General features: G+C 39.7%; 1 protein-coding gene across 3 annotated transcripts in view; it reads left to right on the top strand.

The window, feature by feature from the left end:
- Positions 1–862: 862 nt before the first annotated feature.
- SORCS1 (sortilin related VPS10 domain containing receptor 1) overlaps positions 863–19565 on the top strand; it is a 711184-nt gene continuing 692481 nt past the window's right edge. For all 3 annotated transcript variants that reach the window (XM_069098910.1, XM_069098911.1, XM_069098909.1), the window contains exon 1: positions 863–1829. In XM_069098910.1, the coding sequence (XP_068955011.1) occupies positions 1221–1829 (609 nt within the window). In that variant the 5' untranslated portion in view covers positions 863–1220. The remainder of the gene's footprint in view (positions 1830–19565) is intronic.

The following is a 19565-nucleotide window of genomic DNA, read 5'->3' as shown; positions in this document are numbered from 1 at the left end:
CTTTCTTTCTTTCTTTCTTTCTTTCTTTCTTTCTTTCTTTCTTTCTTCCTCCCAGTATTCAATTACTAGAACAATGACTGATAAAGCTTCTTGACTCTTGGCAGGAATTTGGACAGCAAACCCAAGCAGTTTAGGATTGTGGAAAAAGGACATGTTGAGAAGCCTTAATTCTAGCCCTGGATCTGCCAGCAGCCCACAGTATAACCTTTAGACAAGCTACTTCCACCCCTAGGCCTCAGTTACCCTTAGCTGCAAAATGTAGACTGTAGTTAAAAGTTATAGCACAGTGCCTGGCATATAGTAGGCGCTTAATAAATGTTGATTGACTGATAGATGATGTGATCTCTCAGGCCTTGGGAACTCTAAGATTCTCTAATTCTTTTAAAGGGACTAAATGGCCCTTACTATTAGCCCTAGTTGTGTTTGAGTCTACCTTCTAAAAAAAATGACGATGGCAATCAATCACTCATTAACGTTCCTCCTTGCGGCTCTCTTCCCTGACAGGCTACAGAGCTGTGCGCTGGGTCCGGTCAAGAGGCTAGCTTGTTGACCGAGGAGGGAAACTGCTGGACTCGTGGCCTTGGGAAACCCCTCCAACTGGAAAAGACTAGAAGAAAGAGAGTGGGAGAGTGGAGAGAACATTCACGACATTGGGAAAGTGTAGATAGCTTGAGGCCAGCCGCCCCCGCGGAAAGGGCAGCGTGGGCAAGCCGCTGAGGGGGCTGGGAGAGTGAGGAGAGTGCTGGGAGAGGGCAGCCTGCGCTCACGAGTGGGAGGTTCGGGCGGCGGCGGAGGCTCAGCCTGTCCGGGGCGCTCGGGATCGCCAAAGCGCAGCTTGGAGCAGCAGCGCAGCGTAGCACTGGGCAGCGCACTGCAAGGGAGATTGGAGAGCAGCACGCGGGGCGGCCGGGAGCCCCCGGCAGCTCCCCCCACTTCGCAGACCAGCCAGCCAGCTACCCCTCTGCCTCTGACTTCAGTTCAGCTCCACCCCCGTGTGGCGGCGGCTCCCTCTGTCAAAAACTGTGCTCGGCGGCACTAGCCCAACCACTGGAACCAGCTACACCTGCCCCGGCGCCCTGTCTACCTCTGTCTTCCCGCCCCCAACTGGACCAACTTGGATGGAGTTGGGGTCCTGAGCCCCCTTAATACAAGGTCAGAGGTGACCCTCTACTTCCACTCCCCGTCCGGGACCCTCTTCTGTTGTCTGCTCAGCTGCAGCGATGGGAAAAGTTGGCGGAGGCAGCGGTGGCGGCGGTTCCCCCACCCGGCTCGGCGCGCTCCTCGCCCGCACCGGGATCTTGCTTCTCTGCGCCCGGGGCGCCTGTGGCGGGAGCGGCTCCTGTTGCCCCTCGCCGTCCCCCGGATCGGCCCAGCGCTGGACACCAGCTCGAACTGGGACACCACCTCTGGGGCCCCAAGAGAAGCCGGGGCCGGCCGCTGTTCCTGGGGAGCAGCGGCGCTCTGGGGCTCCTGCCAAGCCGAGCAGAGCGTCCGCGGGTCCCATGCCATTCCCCCGTCGCCCGGTGTTTACAGTGGCCCCTGGGGACAGGGCTCTTTCCCTTGAGAGGGGCCCAGTCGGCGACAGCGTGGCCGGAGCACTTCCCTCTATCCGGAGGAGACGGAGTGAGATGGAACAAGAAAAGGAAGATCGGGACAAGGGAGAGGGCAGACGCCCTCGGGGGCCACCGGGGGACGGAGGGCAGCGGGAGCCTGGCAAAGCCACCCGGTTCCGGCTGGAGGAGCTGAGACTGACAAGTACCACGTTTGCGCTGACCGGGGACTCAGCACACAACCAAGCCATGGTCCACTGGTCAGGTCACAACAGCAGCGTGAGTAGCAAAGAGGAGGCCAAGCCTCTCGGGAGAATGTGTATGGGGGTGGGGTGTGCGTGTGTGTGTGTGAAGGTCCCTTCCTGGGAATTGGGGGACGTCCCTGGAGCCCAGAGCTGGGAAGGAAATGGTTAAAACAGGCAGAGGGAATAAGTAGAAACTGGGAAGGGGTCTTCTGAATTTAGTATGCTACTGACCATCAGTTTCTCTCCTCTCCCTCTCCCCATTTTTTAACCCAGGAGTAATAATACCTCCTGTTAACCTTACCACCTTCTTCCCCCAAAAGCAATCCAGTGAGTGTCGCTGAATGTCGAAATTTTCTAAATCACTTGCAGTTCAGATAAACTATGTTTGGGCCTCCTTGACCCCAGTTTATGGTAATGAAGACTGTGACCATGCAGATAATAGCATTTTTCTCCCAAAGTATTAGGAACATGGAAAGTGAAGGGTTAAATTTTCAGGCAGCTTGAAATGCCTCTTCCTTTATTTGCAAGACTTAGTTAGGGGCTTAGCCTATAAGACAGAAAAGTCTTTAGGTGTAGAATATCCCCTGTACCCTCTTCATTTCCCCCATCTTCTGAAGGACTGCAGTGGCAGGCTGGTGCCCTTAATGTATTCCTGTTTCTTGGGAACAAGCGGATGCATGTTTCAGGGAGAACACTCCAGCATCCCCTAACAACATCCGCGTGTGTGTTGTCAGAGTTCGGGGTTTTCCAGCATGTGAATGAATGGTTGTTCTAGTCTAGTACTTCCTGGTCCCAGGAAGATCAGACATAGCAGTTACAACAACCCCCCTGTTCTTCCTTCCTTTGCTTTACCTCTGGTGAATAACAGCAAATGTAGAAACCCATTTTGTGGGTGCAAGGGATGAGCTGGAATACAAATGGTTGAAAGTGGGGGGAATCAGCTGTAGGCGGATTCCTTCTTTCAACATTTCTTCTAGATAAGAAGTGAAGATTGAAAAAATTAATTCGCCTTTTTGTACAAACGTTGTCTCTTTTGAAGTGGAGGGTGCTGGGTGCTGTTCAAGTTTAAATGAACTTGGAAATTGTAATAGAGAAAAGGCTTTGTGAATAGCTAAGAAATCTAAAAAGTAAGGAAAGTTCTATGGGCTGTCATAAAGCAGACAGGAAAGTATTAAAACTAGGGATGGGAGGTGGGAAGGAGTATTCAATCAGAAATGTGAGATTTTATTGTTCATACTACATACAGATTATTCAGCCTAGTACCCTTCATGATATTTTCCATTGTAGTGTAATAGCTAAAAATTGTTCCAGAGCCTTGTCACTTAGATAGCTGTGTTCATTGTCAGTTCCTAATAAGAGGAGCTGCTTGTATCTGGAAGGCCATTATTTTAAAATGCCAATTCCTTTAGTATACCTTTAGGTAAATAGGGAATTAAAAAAAAATAGTGTTGATCATAACTGTCATTCAAACATCCTCAGGGTTTCCTTGGAATTCAGCCTTTATGAAAGGGGCTAATTTTATCAATGTTTGAGAAACTTCTTCAATTATTTGATCAAAGAAATTACTTCCATTCATATTCTGCACACTTTTGCCCTATTTCTTACACCTAAAACTCTTGGATCTTTTATGTCATAACCACTTAAAATACTGCCCTCCCCCCCCCCATTTGAACTTGAGTCTTCTTAAACTGATGGAATAACTTTCCCAGTGCTTTAAGTGATTAAGAAAAAGCTTCTGGCTTTAAAGGCAGGTTTTAAATACATCAAACATGTAGGTCTTGTCTCACTGGGAAGCAAAAGACTTTTGACTTGAAATATTTCTGGCTTTTACTGTTATCCAAGCCGTAAAATATCACTTACCAATTAAACCCTTGCTTTAGTTCATCTCTCAAAATGTCTTGGAAAGAGCGAGATGGGTATTTCCTTGGCAAATAAGATGCTGTCTATTTAAGAAGCACCCCAAGATCATTTATGTCTATATAGTTGAGACCTATAGGGCTGCTTTTCTTTCCTTGTCCATGGATGCAGACCCAGCAGGGCTTAGCTGGGCTAGTGGTTTGGAAAGGTAATATGCAAAGCCTTCTGAAATGCTGTAATTGGCACTATGGGATGCTACTGCTGAATGTTTGACCATCCACAGCTACCTAGTCATCACCACTCCTGCCCTTTAAATGTTTTGTCTCTGGAGAAACAGCCAAGTTGAAAAGGAACTTGGGAAGCAAGAAAAAAGAATAGTCATTAGTCATTACTGTTTAGAAGAGGAGGGTTGGTGTGGAATACAAAAAACACTGGATTTGTAGTCAGAAAACTTGGATTCAAATCTAGTCTTTGTCATTTATTACCTTTGCAATCTATGGCAAATTATTTGACTTACTGGGTTCATTTTCCTCATTTGCAAAATAAGAGTAGTAGATGACCTCTAAATTCTCTTCTAGCTCTGTGTATCAGTGCCCCTCTTAAAGAGATTATTTACATGGAAGTGGTGGGACTTGACTGGGAAGATAGGCATGTATGTATATACCTATATGTGTACATATATATGCACATACTGAGTGAAATTTGCATATGTGTGTGTGCACACACATCAATCTGTTTCAGTAATGAAACTAGTAACATGAATTTGCAATAAAGATTGGTGATTGCTGATAATTGTATACATGTAATAATAGCTAATATATAGATTTTCACTCTAAGGATGGTGAAGTACTTCATAAACACTAGCTTATTTGATTCTCACTGCAACCTTTTGAGGTAGGTGCTATTTATGGATGAGGAAACTGAGGCTGAGAGATTAAAATATTTGCTCAAGGTCATAACTGGTAACTGTCCAAGGCAGGATTCAAACACAGTTCTGGTCCCCAAGCCCAGCACTCCATCCTTTACCCCATGCCTACTTCTAAATGCCTAGTTTATAAATTTGTTTTCCCATTCTTCATTGCTACATGCAACACATACCTTTTGAAACTGCTTAACCTTTAGCTAAAAACCTTTGCCAAAAAGGGGGGCTGATTACTGTAATGCGGGTATTAGAGGTGCAAATTTATGGTAATTATAGGCTGCCTGTCAAACTCCTCAGGAGCCTTCTGTGGTTCTCATGCTTCCCCTTTCCCTCCTACTCCTTCCAAAGATGGGCTCTGGGCGTAGTTTAGAGCAGGTAACAGTTTCAGCTCATCTGTGGGGGTGATGTTCTCCCCTCTACATTGCAGCTGTGGTTTAGGAAAGCTGTTGCTAAAGTTCGTGGAACACCTTGGGATTTTTTGGCATGAAAGAAGTTGGGTATGAATCACTGTCATGAGCCTGATACTGTAAGCAAGAACACATTGCTTCTGCCCTACTCATCTTAGACATGCTGTGCCTTGATCTAATTTTATATAGTGATACTCAGTATGCTAATATATAATGTATGTCTCCAATATACATATGTATATACATATGATCTCCTTGCTTCCAAGGTGTTCCAGGATACTACAGCTGTGCTACCTCATTAAGTGTTACCACAGTCTGGTTAGGTAGGTGGCAAGCATTATCTGTTTCACATTTTTATTCTAGAGTTAATCTAAATATTTCATTAGCTTTATTTTCTCACATTGGCAATATGGTTTTTTTTTAATTTTTAAGAGATTGTAACTTTTGCAAATCTTATCCATTATTTTGTTGACTTCTATTTATACCCTACTTAACATTGTTGTAGTTGAGTGTGAATCTCTCCCACTAATTGTTCTGACTTTATTTGTCCTTGGACTTCATGCTTAACAAATTGATGACATTTTTCACTAGACCCTTCACACGCATGTTTGAGCCAGAGAACACTCATTTACTGTTACCCTATCATGCACTAGATTTTCCCACCTCCTTGCCTTTTCTTACATCATTCCCTCTGACTTCAAAGTCCTGTTTTAGTTCCATCTTTCTAATTTAAAGGCATTGTTTGAGGATCAGTCCCATTCTTGTTTCCTCTATAAAGATTTTCTTGACCTTCTCCACTGTGCAAACCTGAGGTGATGTCTTCTTCCTCCTTTTCCTATAGTACTTTACACCTCTTACCTCTCATTCATTCAATAGATACTTATTGATCCATTTCCTATGGTAAAGACTGGTAAAGATACAATGACACACACACATAGCACAGCCCTTTGTAGTCTATTAGAAGTAACTTTGGGGGTGGCTAGGTGGCACAGTGAATAGACCACTGGCCCTGGAGTCAGGAGGACCTGAGTTCAAATCCAGCCTCAGACACTTAACACAAAAAGCAGGGTAACCATGTAACCTTGGGCAAGTCACCTAACCCCAATTGCCCTACTTTCCCCCTCCAAAAAAAAAGCAAATAACTAAATTTAATTTAATTTTTAAAAAAAGAATTAACTGAAAAAATAGTGAAAATTTCAGTATGATAAGAGAAGGATGAAGTGCTATGAAATTAGAGAGATAGCAAGGGGCTGATGGATAGAATGAATGTTAGATGTGTCAGGAAACCCAGAGTTTCGATCTCCTTTTATGATACTCCATAGCTATCTGACCTTAGACTGGCAAGCTTTATTTTCCCTCTTGGAGCTTCATTGTCCTCATCTGTAAAATGGAGATGAAATCACTTGCAGTGGATATCTCTTAGGCTTATTGAGAGCCTCAAATAAACAAGGTATATAAAATGCTTTTAAATCCGAAAGGTCTGTATGAACTTCAGCTACTTTTTATTTTAAAGGACAGATCCCTTCTAGATGCATAAATCACTTCTAGATGTGTCTCTGTATTATACTTTGTACTTTTCTATTTGGATGAATTCCTCTAAGTGGAAATTTCTGTAGGTAGAGTCTCTACAATCTCATTGGGGAAACAAGGTGTATATATAAATAACTACTAATCAGAGGATTTCCATGTTATGGAAAACAAATAGTCTAAGTTCAGAGGATAGGGATAGTAGGTCTAGCATGGTATTAGGGGATTTGAGAAAGTTTCTTGATGGAGGTGGCATTTTTAAGCTGAGCCTCAATAGTGATAAGTAAGAATTCTACCTTGTATCTGAGTTTAAAAGCATTTTTCTCCCAGAATTCCTTCAGCTAGGAAGCAGAAGCAGCTCTCTTCTTGTATTTCCACATTACACTTTGTGATATAGTTATTTGGGTTCATGCATTATCCCCAAAAGCTAAACTGAGCGTAGAGATCACCTCTTACTTAAAGGCTCATGCAATCTTTTAGTCCCATGACCTTAGCAGTCAACTTATAATTCTTCATCCCCCATTCCAGTTCTGAAACACTGTGTGTTAATGCCTGGAGTAAACATGTCCAATTCTTAAGGATATCCCTGGCTTGGTAGTGGGCAAGTCTCTTATAATTGGTATGTGTGTCTCTGCATTATACTTTGTATTTTTCTATTTGAATGAATTTCTGTTGGCAGAGAGCCAAGATAATCATAAAGTATTAGGTTGCATTTGGTTTAAATCTGTTTTTGTGAATTTGCAGGAAAAATGCAGTAGAACTTATTTGACCTGTTACCATTCATCTCCATATAATTTGCTTTAAAAAAGAAATGTTATCTCTTGAGATAAAAACCTTTATCTTGAGAATACACCAAAAATGTCTCCTAGATGTTACATCGAATAGAATCAGCTTGCTAGGTGGATTTGTAGTCAAAGGATTCAGGTTAGAGTTGACTCTGTCACTTACTAGCTATATGGCCTTGGGCAAGTCCCTTGACTTCTTTGACCATTATTTCCCTCTTCTGATTAATTCTTAAGGTTGTATGGAATATCAAATGAGATAATCATGTGGAAGTACTTTGAAAACTGTAATGTGTATTCAACATGTAAAAATATATGAGTGTGTGTGTGTGTGATCTTTCCCAAACCAAAGTTTACTGTAAGCTAGTAAAAAGTAAAACTTATCTGCCTTAGATTCCTTGATTTTTTTGTAGCCTTAATATAATGGCTCTCTAGGATCAGGGAACAAGAAGATTAGGGATTTGGGAGAAGATGCTTATGAGAGATCAAAAGACTAAAAGAAGAAGGAACACTCATGGGTTTTAATAAGTAAGGATATTTCATATAAAAAGTTGCCTTGGCCTAAAATTTGGAAAATGCTCTTTTGGGGTGAACAAAACATGATAAATGGGAAACCGCACTGACTCTGGAAGAGCCTGAGTATAAACCCCACATTTGATACTTACTACTCATGTGACTTTGGGCAAGTTCCTTAACTTCTGTGGGCCTCAGTTTCTTCAGTGGTAAAGTGAGCAGTTGTATTACGTGTTAAACAAGGTGGTTTTCAGTTTTAGATTTATTATTTCTTTGAATGAACACACTGAGAGGTATTATTATTATTATTATTTTTATTCTGTAGAGGAACATGTGAAAATCCTGTAAGAGGAGTCACCAAAGCTCCTGGATTATCTTTGCTTATTCATGAAAATCGAGTACATTTTTGTTTTCCATACATTTCTACCGAGTGCCTATGTACCAAAGTGCTGTTCAAAGCATGGGAGGATGATCCAAAGATTTTTGAGGTCTAGTCCCTTTCTGTAGGAGATTTGCAATCTCATTGGGAAAACAAGGTGCATATACAGATAACAACTATACCAAACATTTACATTTTATAGAAAACAAGTGCTACAGGTTCAGAGGTTAGGGATAGTAGTTCCTTCATGGGGTAATCAGGGAAGGCTTCATGAAGGAGGTAGCATTTTTAAAAGATGAGCCTTAATAATAGAAAGTACCAATTCTATCATTCATTAGAGTTTGCAAAGCACAGTTTCCTACAAAACCCCTTTAGGAAGGTAGTGTGAGCAAAATTGTCCCATTTTACAGACAAGGAAATACAATCCCAGAGAGATAAAATGATTTGTGAATGATCCTACAGCTAATGTTTGAACTAGGTTTTGAACCCATATCTCTCTTAACCCCAAATCTAGCAGTCTTTTTTTTTCTACATGGCTCTCCCTCTCTTAAAGCACTGAAAGATGGATAGGACTTTGATAGGCAGTAATATGGGTATGTAGAACATTCCAGGTAGAAAAAAACAGCTTAGGCAAAGATGTGGAAGTTGGAAATGATAAACCATAATATGTGATATATTTGGATTTCCTTATGTCAAATGAAGACTACATTTACATAGATTTAAAAAATTAAAATGTATCAACAAATATTCTCAAATACTGGAGAAAAAAATACTTTCCTTCACATTGGAATAGTAGTATGAGTATGTTCTAAAGTCATTGAGAAGAGTAAAATAAACAAACAAAACTCCTGCATCATAATTTAAAATTTGTGAAATCTAATGTTTGCACCTTTAAATTGCAGCAGGTGAAATCATTGTCTTGTTCTATCTTGACTTCTGTCCACAAAAAAACGATCTGTCTTCACAAGTGGTTTTTCTTTTGTTTAATAAGTATCTGGTCAGTGAGAGCATCAGAAATTCTGTTCAGGCTGTGAATTCACTTCTCTCCCTCTGCTTGTTTGTTTTATGTCTTCAAACATCATATACAAAATATTTGTTCTGTCTTTGTGTGTATTTCAATTATTGCTATATTTTTCTGACTGGGAAGTACAGAAAATATACCTGTATTTGCTGACAGGAAGTGATTGCTGAACAGCTTTCCTGTGGCGATTGAGAGAGAAGAAGGAAAAGAGGTTCTGTTGGCGTGTGAATGATCCAGTCCCAGGGGAAATGTGATGGTCACCCCAAGGAGCCATGTGCTTCTCTGTTCAAAATGGGTGGATATTATATACAAATGATTGGAACAAAAATAAAGGGGGATCTCACTGTGTTTGTTTTATAAAGAAGTAGGCAAAGGATAGGCAAAGAAATGCTCCATGGGAAAACAAACAAACAAGCAAACAATCCTACATAAATCTTAAAGTGTATAAAAAAAGATAGACTCTCTTTGGGTTTTCAGAGTTCTTGGATGTTATATTCCCTATATTTTTAGAGCCCTTTTAATTTTGCAAGCACCATTTGATTGTCATCCTTACAGCCTACCTCATAAGATACATGATTGATTGATTGAATTTTATATACTCTTGTGAATTATTAAGTTTGGGAAACTTCCTTCACCGATTCCAATCCACAAACCCTCTGGTGTTGCCTGTGACATTGAAAGGATAAATGACTCATCTATGGCCATGGCATGTGCCAGACATAGTATTGAACACACATCTCCTTTATTCCAAGGTTGGATCCTTATCAGTTTTACTGTACTACCTCACTTTATTGTTAACTACTTTATCTAAGGTAGAGCAAGTGGGCTTTGAGATCATCAGTGGTTTACTTAGTGGAAACGATGCAATAAGATCCCAAGATTGTTGACTTCCATCTCTGAGGTCCGTGAACTGTGGATTCTTGTGAGGACCCATTGCCATCCTGCTAGACAGTGAGGGCTAATGAAAAGAGCATGGACCTTAATGAGCCATACCTGGGGTTGTGATTAACACTTGGCTACTGAGTCATTGGGTGACTTTGAATAAGTCTGTTAACATCTCTGACCCTCAGTTTCTCATCTGCATAGTAAAGATGTTAGATTAGATGATCCTTTCTTGCTAAGTTCCTTTAAATCTATGATTCATTTCACATGAGGAAACATAAATTGAGCTCCTACTATGAGCAAGGAATACTATAAACTTTTTAGGTCATGCAGGTATCAAGATAAAAATTAGAAGAACCTATCAAGACAGCGGTGAAAAGAACTCAGGAGTTCTCATTCTCTAGTGGGATAGAGAGACACATTAGACAGACATTCAGCTCTCATAATTCAACCTAGATTTGCATTGCTGTACCAGTCATTTTGGGGAAAGATTTCAGACCTGGGCCTCCTGAGGCCTTTTCACAGTTGCTCTAATGACTTGTTATGGGATTTTGTACAAGCAGTTTAGCCTAAGACAAGCCATATAGCATGAAAATTAGTAGACTGAAGTCTCCATAAGGGCAGGATCCACAACTTAATCCTTTGAACCTCCTACAGAACTCAACACAAGGGCCTCCATATACAGGGCTCTCAAAAAGTACTTGTCAAATAAATGAAGGGATAGATTAGTCCTTTATAAAATGGAAAAAAGATAGATGGCTCAGTAAATAGAGCTTCCAGGTCTAGAGTCAGGAAGACTTGGATTCAAATTCAGTCTCAGACACTACCTGTGTGACCCTGGGCAAGTCACTTAACCCTGTTTGCCTTAATTTCCTTATGTGTAAAATGAGCTGGACAGGGTAATGGCAAAACACTCTAGTATCTTTGCCAAGAAAGCCCCAAATGGGTTTATGAATAGTTGGATAAAACTGAAATGACTAGATAACAACAACAACAACAAAAATGGAAATGATTTGTCATCTATCCACCAGAAGATTGTGGGATTTTGTGAAAGCTATACAATGTTCTGACAACTCCCCAATAGACCCGAAAGGTTCTGGAGTTAACAACAAGGCCCAAGACCTTACTAGTGGAGAATTGTACCCATATTCCCCAATCCCACGCATTTTTTGGTATGCAAGTTTATTCTGTTTAAAGGGAATATCCAGGGCAGCCTTAAGGAATGGAATATAGGGGAGAAGGAACACTCCTGTGTTGACTTAGCTGAGAAGAAGGGTCACAAAATGGTCAAGGTCAATCTTTAGTATTTAAACCCAACTGGACAGGAGGGGCCTTAATTTACATGTTGTTGCCAATTGTATTTTAGCCTTAACTCCCTCTTTTTCCTCCTCTCCCTCTCCCCATCCCTAACTTCTTTTGGAATTAAAGGGCAGAGTACAGAGCTAGAAATTACAAGGTCAATCAATAAGTATTTATTAAATGTATTCTGTGTGTAAGTCCACATGCCTTATTTTACTGATGAAGAAACTGAAGCTTAGGGAAGAAATTACTGGTCCAAGATATTCTATTGACCAAAGAAATCCCTCTTTTCAGAATAAACTCCAGACTTATAGACTTGGGTTTATTGAACATGACTTTTGGGAGGTAATGGTTGTCCCCCAGTGGCTGCTGAGGGCTGACAAGAAGGATTTCTGGCATAAACAGAGCTATTTCTGGGCTGTCTATTCCATAGTCCCAGGTCACTCACCTGTTAGGTTGGCAGGATGAGAGGCTGCCCCATGCTACTGTTCTATCAAAGCTGTGACCTCTGTCCATCTCTCCAAGTGGCTGGCCTGGAGTTATTAATGCTTGTCATCTCAGGCTTGTTACTGGTGGAAGATGTGTGGGTTGTGGCATTTGGTTTCTTCCCTGCTGCCTAATGACCCTGGAACCATCAACCTGAACAGCTTGTACACCCTTTTAAAGAAAGTGCTAATAAGAATCTTGTTATCAGAAAATCAGCTAATCATCTCATGCCCTGGAGCAAAAAGGATTGATGGCTTTAGTCATTTTTACCTAGCCAGAGCAGCATATACTACTGGAACACAAAATCACAGACCATCAATCCTCTTGCTCCTGGCAAGGGTTGAAAGAAAAGGCTCTTACCCAACCAACCTCTACCACGACCTCACTTCCTGCCATGCTTTTAATCAATCAGAAGTACTTTCCTTTCTGCTATTGAGATTGGGGAAATCTTATCAGTGACTACCTTTTAGGAAGTTAAATGGTGGGAAAGATGGCTGATTTTTTTATGCATTCTGCATAGTGTATAAAAGTGGTGTTCTTAATCAGCCTTCAAGATATGAGCGTTGATTCTTCTAGTCATGGGAAAAGTGTTAAATCTAGTCATCCACCTTCCTGCATTGATCCCCTCCTTTCACCAAGGACTCACGTTTTCAAGGGGGTGTGCTGTAGTTCTGGATGCAGTCTGATTCTTCGAACTCCAGTAGCAGTTATTCAATAGTACTTGTTATAGTACCAATCATACATTTGGCACCTGTCACATATTGCCATGATATGTGGCATGGTTAACAGAGGGTCAGCCTTGGAGTCAAGAAGACCTGGTTGAAATCCTGCCTCTGGTAAAATGAAAGGGTTGAAGTAGATGGCCTCTAAGGGTCCTTCTTACTCTTGATTTATGATCCTATGACATATTAACTATATCCCAGTGGCAAAACTGATTAACCCTTCAGTGTCCCAAGCAGTCCTCTAAGACTATAAGTTACAGAACTGTTGCTGATCTACTGAGATAGATGAAATTATCTCACAGGAAGTTCCTGATACTGATGAAATCACAGATCCAGATACATCCATCAACAATATTTATCCTCTGTATGTATGAATATATATATATATATGTGTGTGTATACATATATGATATATAGATCTGTGATATTTAAATATGGTTAGTGTTTTTTTTCTATCTAGGGATCTCTGATCATTTTTGCCTTTATTTTAGAAATGACAAAACTGAGACCCCAAAAATGAATGTGACAACTCTAGTTAGTGTCAAGCTAAAACTCAAACCCAGGTCTTCTAACTACAAACCCAGCGTTCTTTCAGATAGCTTGGTGCCTTTTTGCTTATCCTCAAGGATACACACACATATACACACATACACACATATATACACATATATCTGCTAGGTGACGTGGGGCACATGCATGCATGAATTCATGCATGCAAATATACACTGTAATATATTTTTACAAACGTGTATATATGCATGCATATCCAACTGTACCAAGCGATGTATGTATATGTCTGTATTGTGTGCATTATTTATATGTGAGGATAAGATGATTTCTAAGGTCCTTTGGAGAGCTCCATTAGATAGCAAAAACATACTAATAATATTTAAATATCATGTATTTATATGTTATATATATCCATACACATACAGGATAAATATTATGAACATTTATATATAGACATTGATAAATATTATATAAATATATATGTATAACAGATATTTATATCTAATATGTATGCATATTTTATACATGCATGTCTATATCTATAGGCACATACAATACACTATGCATATACGCACATCCCATTGTATCTAGCAGAGAACATTTTACATGGTAGATACTCAGTAAATGATTTGTGTCTGAATAGAGTTTTTCTCAGGGCAAAATCGAACTGACTGATACAGAAACTGACCTCACAACCTTGGCCTCATTAGTACTGATTTCCAATCAAATGAGCTAGGTCAGACAAACAGTTATATCAGCCACATCTAGAACCTTCCTACCCCTAACTCTACTTCTAAACCCACTGTTTGCAGAAAATATTCTTGCCTCGTGGTTTCATCAAAGCTGTTTTAATATAGAAAAGCCTTCTGTATTTTTTCTTCCTGACATGCATCAGCTGGCTTCTTCTCTGTGATTTTGTTGAGTAACTACTTTGTTGATTGGAGGAAAACCAGGTTTGCAGGTAATTATGTCACCCTGACACTTCCAGAAGGTTTCATGACCTGCTGGTCTCACTAAAGGGCACATGTGCTCATTTTAGCTGATCAAACATTGACTCACAAAATGAACCTCTCCATCCATGAAGGTGAGGATGTCAGCTGGTCTGTGCATTGTGGGCAAGGATCAGTTCTGCTTGAGGCAGACCAGTTGAAGATGACTGTGAGGACAATTTCAGAAGGGTAGAGAGAACACTTCATTTAGCCAAAGAGATGGGCATGTCTGGCATGTAACTTTCTCTTCTCTGCGCATTAAGACAAATTCACCTGGTGAGAATACAGTCAGAAGAATGTAGGTGAACAAGTCAGCAGACCTGGATTTGAGCCTTGACTCCCATGCTTTCTAGCTGTGTGAATATGGACAGGCCAGTGGACTTTCTTAAGCTTGAGATTTGTCATGTATTAAGTTGGAACCATTATATTTTAATTAATTCACATGGTTGATGTCAGGAAAGTGCTTGCTAGACCTCAAAGTTTATGGAAACTTACATTACTAGCTTACATGTAAAAATCTTTCTTGGCATCAGGCTCAGGCTTATTATTTGATTATTTCTTTGCATCTCAGTGATCAGGAAGGGTCAGTGAAGAAGCATCCCAGAATCACAAGTTTCTCAAGTTGAAAGGCACCTCAGAGTCCATCTGGTTCAACCCTTACTTGAATAGATATCCTCTCTATGACATATCAGACAAGCAGGTCATCAATCTTTGCCTGAAGACTTCTGGTAAGGGAGAATCCTTTACCTCACAGTACCCCTCCCAGTATCATACTTTTGGGATAGCTCCATTTATTGGGATCTCTCTCTTTATTCCAAGCCTGAATTTGTCTTTTTTCCCTTTCTACCTATTTCTCCTAGTTCTGGCATCCGGGAACACATATAACATCTCTGAATCCTTTCACAAATCACAGCCCTTTGGATAGTTGAAGGCAATTATCATATCCTCACTAAGTCATATCTTTTTAGGAGAAGCATCCCCAGGTATTTCAGCTGATTCTCACATGCCATTATCTCAAGGGCCTTCACCAATCTTCTTATTGTCTTCTGGAAATTCTTTAGCTTGTCTAAGTCCTTCAGACGATATAGCTTCCAGAAATGAACACAGGCCTACTGATGTGATTTGACTGGCTAGAGCACCTTGCAATGCCTAGATACTGTCTCTCAAAATTATATTAGTTTTTTTTTTGAGTCTGCCATTGACTTTAAAACCCCCTTATCTTTTTCAATCAAATGGCTGTCTGGTCATGCATTCTCCATGTTGTGCTTTTAAAATTGATTTTTTTTTAAACCCAAGTATAAGACTTTTCATTTATCCTTATTAGATGTCATTAGATTCAGCCTAATGAGTCAATCTGTCAGATCTCTTTTAGAGACAACATGGTGTAAAGGATAAGGCTGCAGATTGCGAATCAGGAAGGTGAGTTCAAATCTCCACTCAGACATTTACTAGCTGTGTGACCCTGGGCAAGTTGTTTATCCTCTCTGAACTCAGTTTCCCATCTTTAACATGAGGAAGTGGGATTACGGATTTCAGAGTCCCTAGATCCATGACCCTACAATCCTGACTCTGTCACTTGCTATTTTTGCTATCTGTCCTAAATTTCTGAAGTGTGAAAATTTGATAAGAATGTTGTTAATGTCTTTAAGTCACTAAATAAAAACCTTAAACAACATCGTGCCAAGCACCAGTTTCTAGGGCACCGGAGACCTGTTTTCAATTTGACTTTATACCATTAACGATTGCTTTCTGGGCCCAGACATTTAAACGAGTTCCCAACTGTACTAGCCCAAATTGTATTAGTTCCAAATTCTAGCCCATACTTCCACATCTTTTCCAGAGACTAACTTGAGAAACTTTGCCAGATTCTTTGATAAAGCACAGGCAAATTATGTTGACAACAGTCCTTTGATCTACTAACCTAGGGAGAATGTTTAAAAAGGAATAGAATTTAGTCCAGCATGACCTTTTCTTGATGATGTTTGCTGTAGTCACTAGTTCTTTCTCTAGCTGTCTGACAACCACCCCTCTAAAACTGTGCTTTAGGATTTTGCCAGAAATCAGTCAGGTTCACTGTTCTATAGTTTCTATATGTGAGTAAATAAATGAATGAGTGAACATATGAATGCATGAATAACAAAAAGTGCTTTATACTTTAAGTTTTTTTTATTTACTATAAGCAAATCACTGTGCTAGACACTGAGGACACAAATAGAAAAATAAGACAATCCCTGCTCTTAGGTAATTCACAGTTTAATGGAGGAAAACCATAGAGAATGCTTTATCTGCAAGTCAGGTGGAAAAATCCCATCGTCCATAGGATGCAGCAGCAAAGCAGAAGGCAATATCTTTAATGTCATCTCCACTGATAAAATAGTATAAGTTTCTGATGATGAATCATTTGAGAATGTAAAGGAATTTGAAGGCAAGAACTTTATTTTTGGCACATAGTGGGTGCTTGGTAGATGTTGATTGATTGATTCTTTTTCTAGGACACCTGTAGCTGTAATTGTAGCATATGCAGAAGTATTACTCAGGCCACATTTCTACAGGTTGCTTCCCAGAATGATGGCTGCATGTGCTGGGTTTAGAAATAGGACCAGTGTTTGGGGGAAAGGAATACAGATATCACTAGGACAGTTTCATTAAAGTATCTGGATAAAACAAACCGACAAAATAGTATTTCTATTTAGCAACTGATAAATTCAGGAGAAATAGTAAAAAAATGAAATCCCCTTCCTAATAATTATAAAATGCACAAAATATCTTATTATCAATCTACCAAGTCATATGCAAACATAAAAATAAAATTACAAAACTCTTCAAATAAATAATTGGATGAATGTTTGTTGCTCATGATTGGGTTGTACCAATAACAATAAAAATGAGAATGCTACCTAAATTAATTTTAAAATCTAGTTCTATACTAATCAAATGATGAAAATGTACCTTATGGAGATAAACAATATAATATAATTGATTTAGAGGAAAAATGTCTAGAATGTCAAATTAAATAATGTAGATATGAAGATGCATAGGCTTTCCAGACATCAAGCTATATAATAAAGCAATAATTAAGCAAACTATTTGGTAATGATTTAAAAAGAGGAAAATAGGTGAGTGAAATAGATTAGATAAACAAGATTTGGAAGATACCATGACATAGTTTTTTTTTTTAAGTACTAATTTTAGAGTCTGAGGAACTAGCTTAAATTCTGCCTATCATTATTGGTCCTAGTGTAAACTTGGGCAAGTCCTGGGGTTTAATTTAACCTCTCTGGGACTTAATTTCTTTACCTGCAAAATCAGAGGATTTTATTTGATGGCCTCTGTTGTCTTTTCTAGATCCAAACCTGATTCTATGAATCAAAAATAATTTTTCTCAACTTATTTTTTTAAATAAACTGTATAATATGAAGACATACCAGTATACAACTTGTGTAACTGTGAATAGGTCCACTCATTCTGAAACTAATGTGGAATTATACTAAAGAAAGTGATTAAAGTGTTTTTATCCCTTGAGTCAGAGATCTCACCTTTAGGCATAAATCCTAAAGGAAGTCAGTACCTGGTCCCATGTATCCTAAAATATTCACAGCTTCTTTTTTTTATTTTTTGTGATAGCAAAGAGCTGAAAACAAAGTAAATCCCCAATGATGGGGAGGTGGTAAAATAAATCCTTGTAATTGAGTTTAATGGGATATTATTGCACTGTAAGAAATGGTGAATATGGGGCGGCCAGGTAGCACAGTGAGTAAGAGCACCGGCCCTAGAGTCGGGATGACCCGGGATCGAATCCGGGCTCAGACACTTAGCACCCACCCAGAAACACCTGGCTGTGTAACCTTGAGCAAGTTACTTAATCCCAATTGCTTAGGGGTGGCCAGGTGGCTCAATGAATAAGAGCACCAGCCCCAGAGTCGGGATAACCTGGGATTGAATCTGGGCTCAGATACTTAGCACCACACCCAGAAATAACTGGCCATGTAACCTTGAGCAAGTTACTTAAACACCCCCCCCCAAAAAAAAAAGAAATGGTGAATATGAAGACTACAGAGAAACAAGAAAAGATGCATGAACTGATACAAAGTGAAAGAAGTGGAACTAGGAAGACAGTATACACAATGAGGGTATCAGTGTGAATGGAAAGGATGAAAAATGAGAAAATTTCAAACTGTGTAGTTATAATGATCAAGCTTGATTCCAAAGGAGAGTTGAGAAAATACACCTCTTTCCTGTTTTGAGAAGTGGAGTACTATGGGTTTAGAATGTAGCTAGGTCTAGATTAGTATGAATAATGAATTCTTCTAAAGTGGCTACATTAAAAAAAAAATCACGCTGCATATTTCTATGGGCTGGAACCAATTGCCATAATTTACATAATTATAACTTGAAACAGTGAGAATTTAAATACATATAAACAGTTCAGTGGATTCATTATTCGCACTAATCAGGACTTGGCTATATCACATATAATCTTAGATATGGTTAATGTGTTAATTTTGCTGAACTGCTTCCCTTTACCCCTTTTCTTTTAAATCTTTGTTACAAAGAATGGCTCACTGAATAATGGAGGGCAAAGAGGTATATTAAGAAATGACTTGACAAAAATAAAGGCTATCAGTAGCATAAGATGATTTTGTTTTGAAAGAAAAGGAAGATTATTTAGGTACAAGTGTGAAACATGGAGTGGAGAAGGTGTAACCTAGAGGCAGGAAAACCAGTTAAATGACAACACAGTCTAGGTAGGAAGAGGTATTGAACTGAGATAGTTTCAGTGGAAATTAAAAAAAAAAACTATATGGAGGTAAAACTGACAAGATTTATCAATGGGTTGCCTTCCGTGGTGGAAGGGAGTGAGGAATCAAAGATGATTTTGAAATTAGAAGCCTGGGTGACTAGGAGGATGGTGATGCCATTAACAGAAATAGAGAAATTGGGAGTAGAACAAATTATTAGTGAGAGATAATGAGTTCTATTTTGGATATGTTGAGTTTAAGTTGAAAGTGTCAGGGCAGGCAATAGGAAATAGGTGGCTGGAGCTATGGGGAGACCTTTTATGCATTTCTTATCCTGACTTTTTTAGCTTCTTTCCCCATTCAAGGGTGTATTTTTTTGGTTCAGTTGAGCCTTGCTCGCGTCACCTGAGTAATAGACATTGGGAGGGAGGAAGGGAAGCAAAAGAAAAGAGGATATAGGGGCTCTTTTTATGCTTTGCCCATGGCCCTGAATTCCCAACAATACCTTCAAAATGATAAGATGATGATGATTGGTGGTGCAAATGGAGGCTGTAGGTGAAAATTGTTGATGAAAGTCTGAGAATGACAGAAGGGGGTCTTGAAGTTTCCTTCTGCAGGCTTTATCCTTTTCCAGTATTAGTAAGTTTAGTAGCCCCTTGACCTCAGTTTTCTTACCTTTACAGGAAGGAATATGGGAACATTTTCTGATTCATTTCCAAAGACAAATAATTTTTT

The sequence above is a fragment of the Petaurus breviceps genome, unplaced genomic scaffold (assembly GCF_028583685.1).
Source record: "Petaurus breviceps papuanus isolate PSGF00001 unplaced genomic scaffold, PetGlider_PUasm1.0 37, whole genome shotgun sequence".
In the NCBI taxonomy this organism is placed as follows: Eukaryota; Metazoa; Chordata; class Mammalia; order Diprotodontia; family Petauridae; genus Petaurus; species Petaurus breviceps.
The sequence above is the reverse complement of the archived record's forward strand: the minus strand, read 5'-3'. Positions and strand labels throughout refer to the sequence as shown.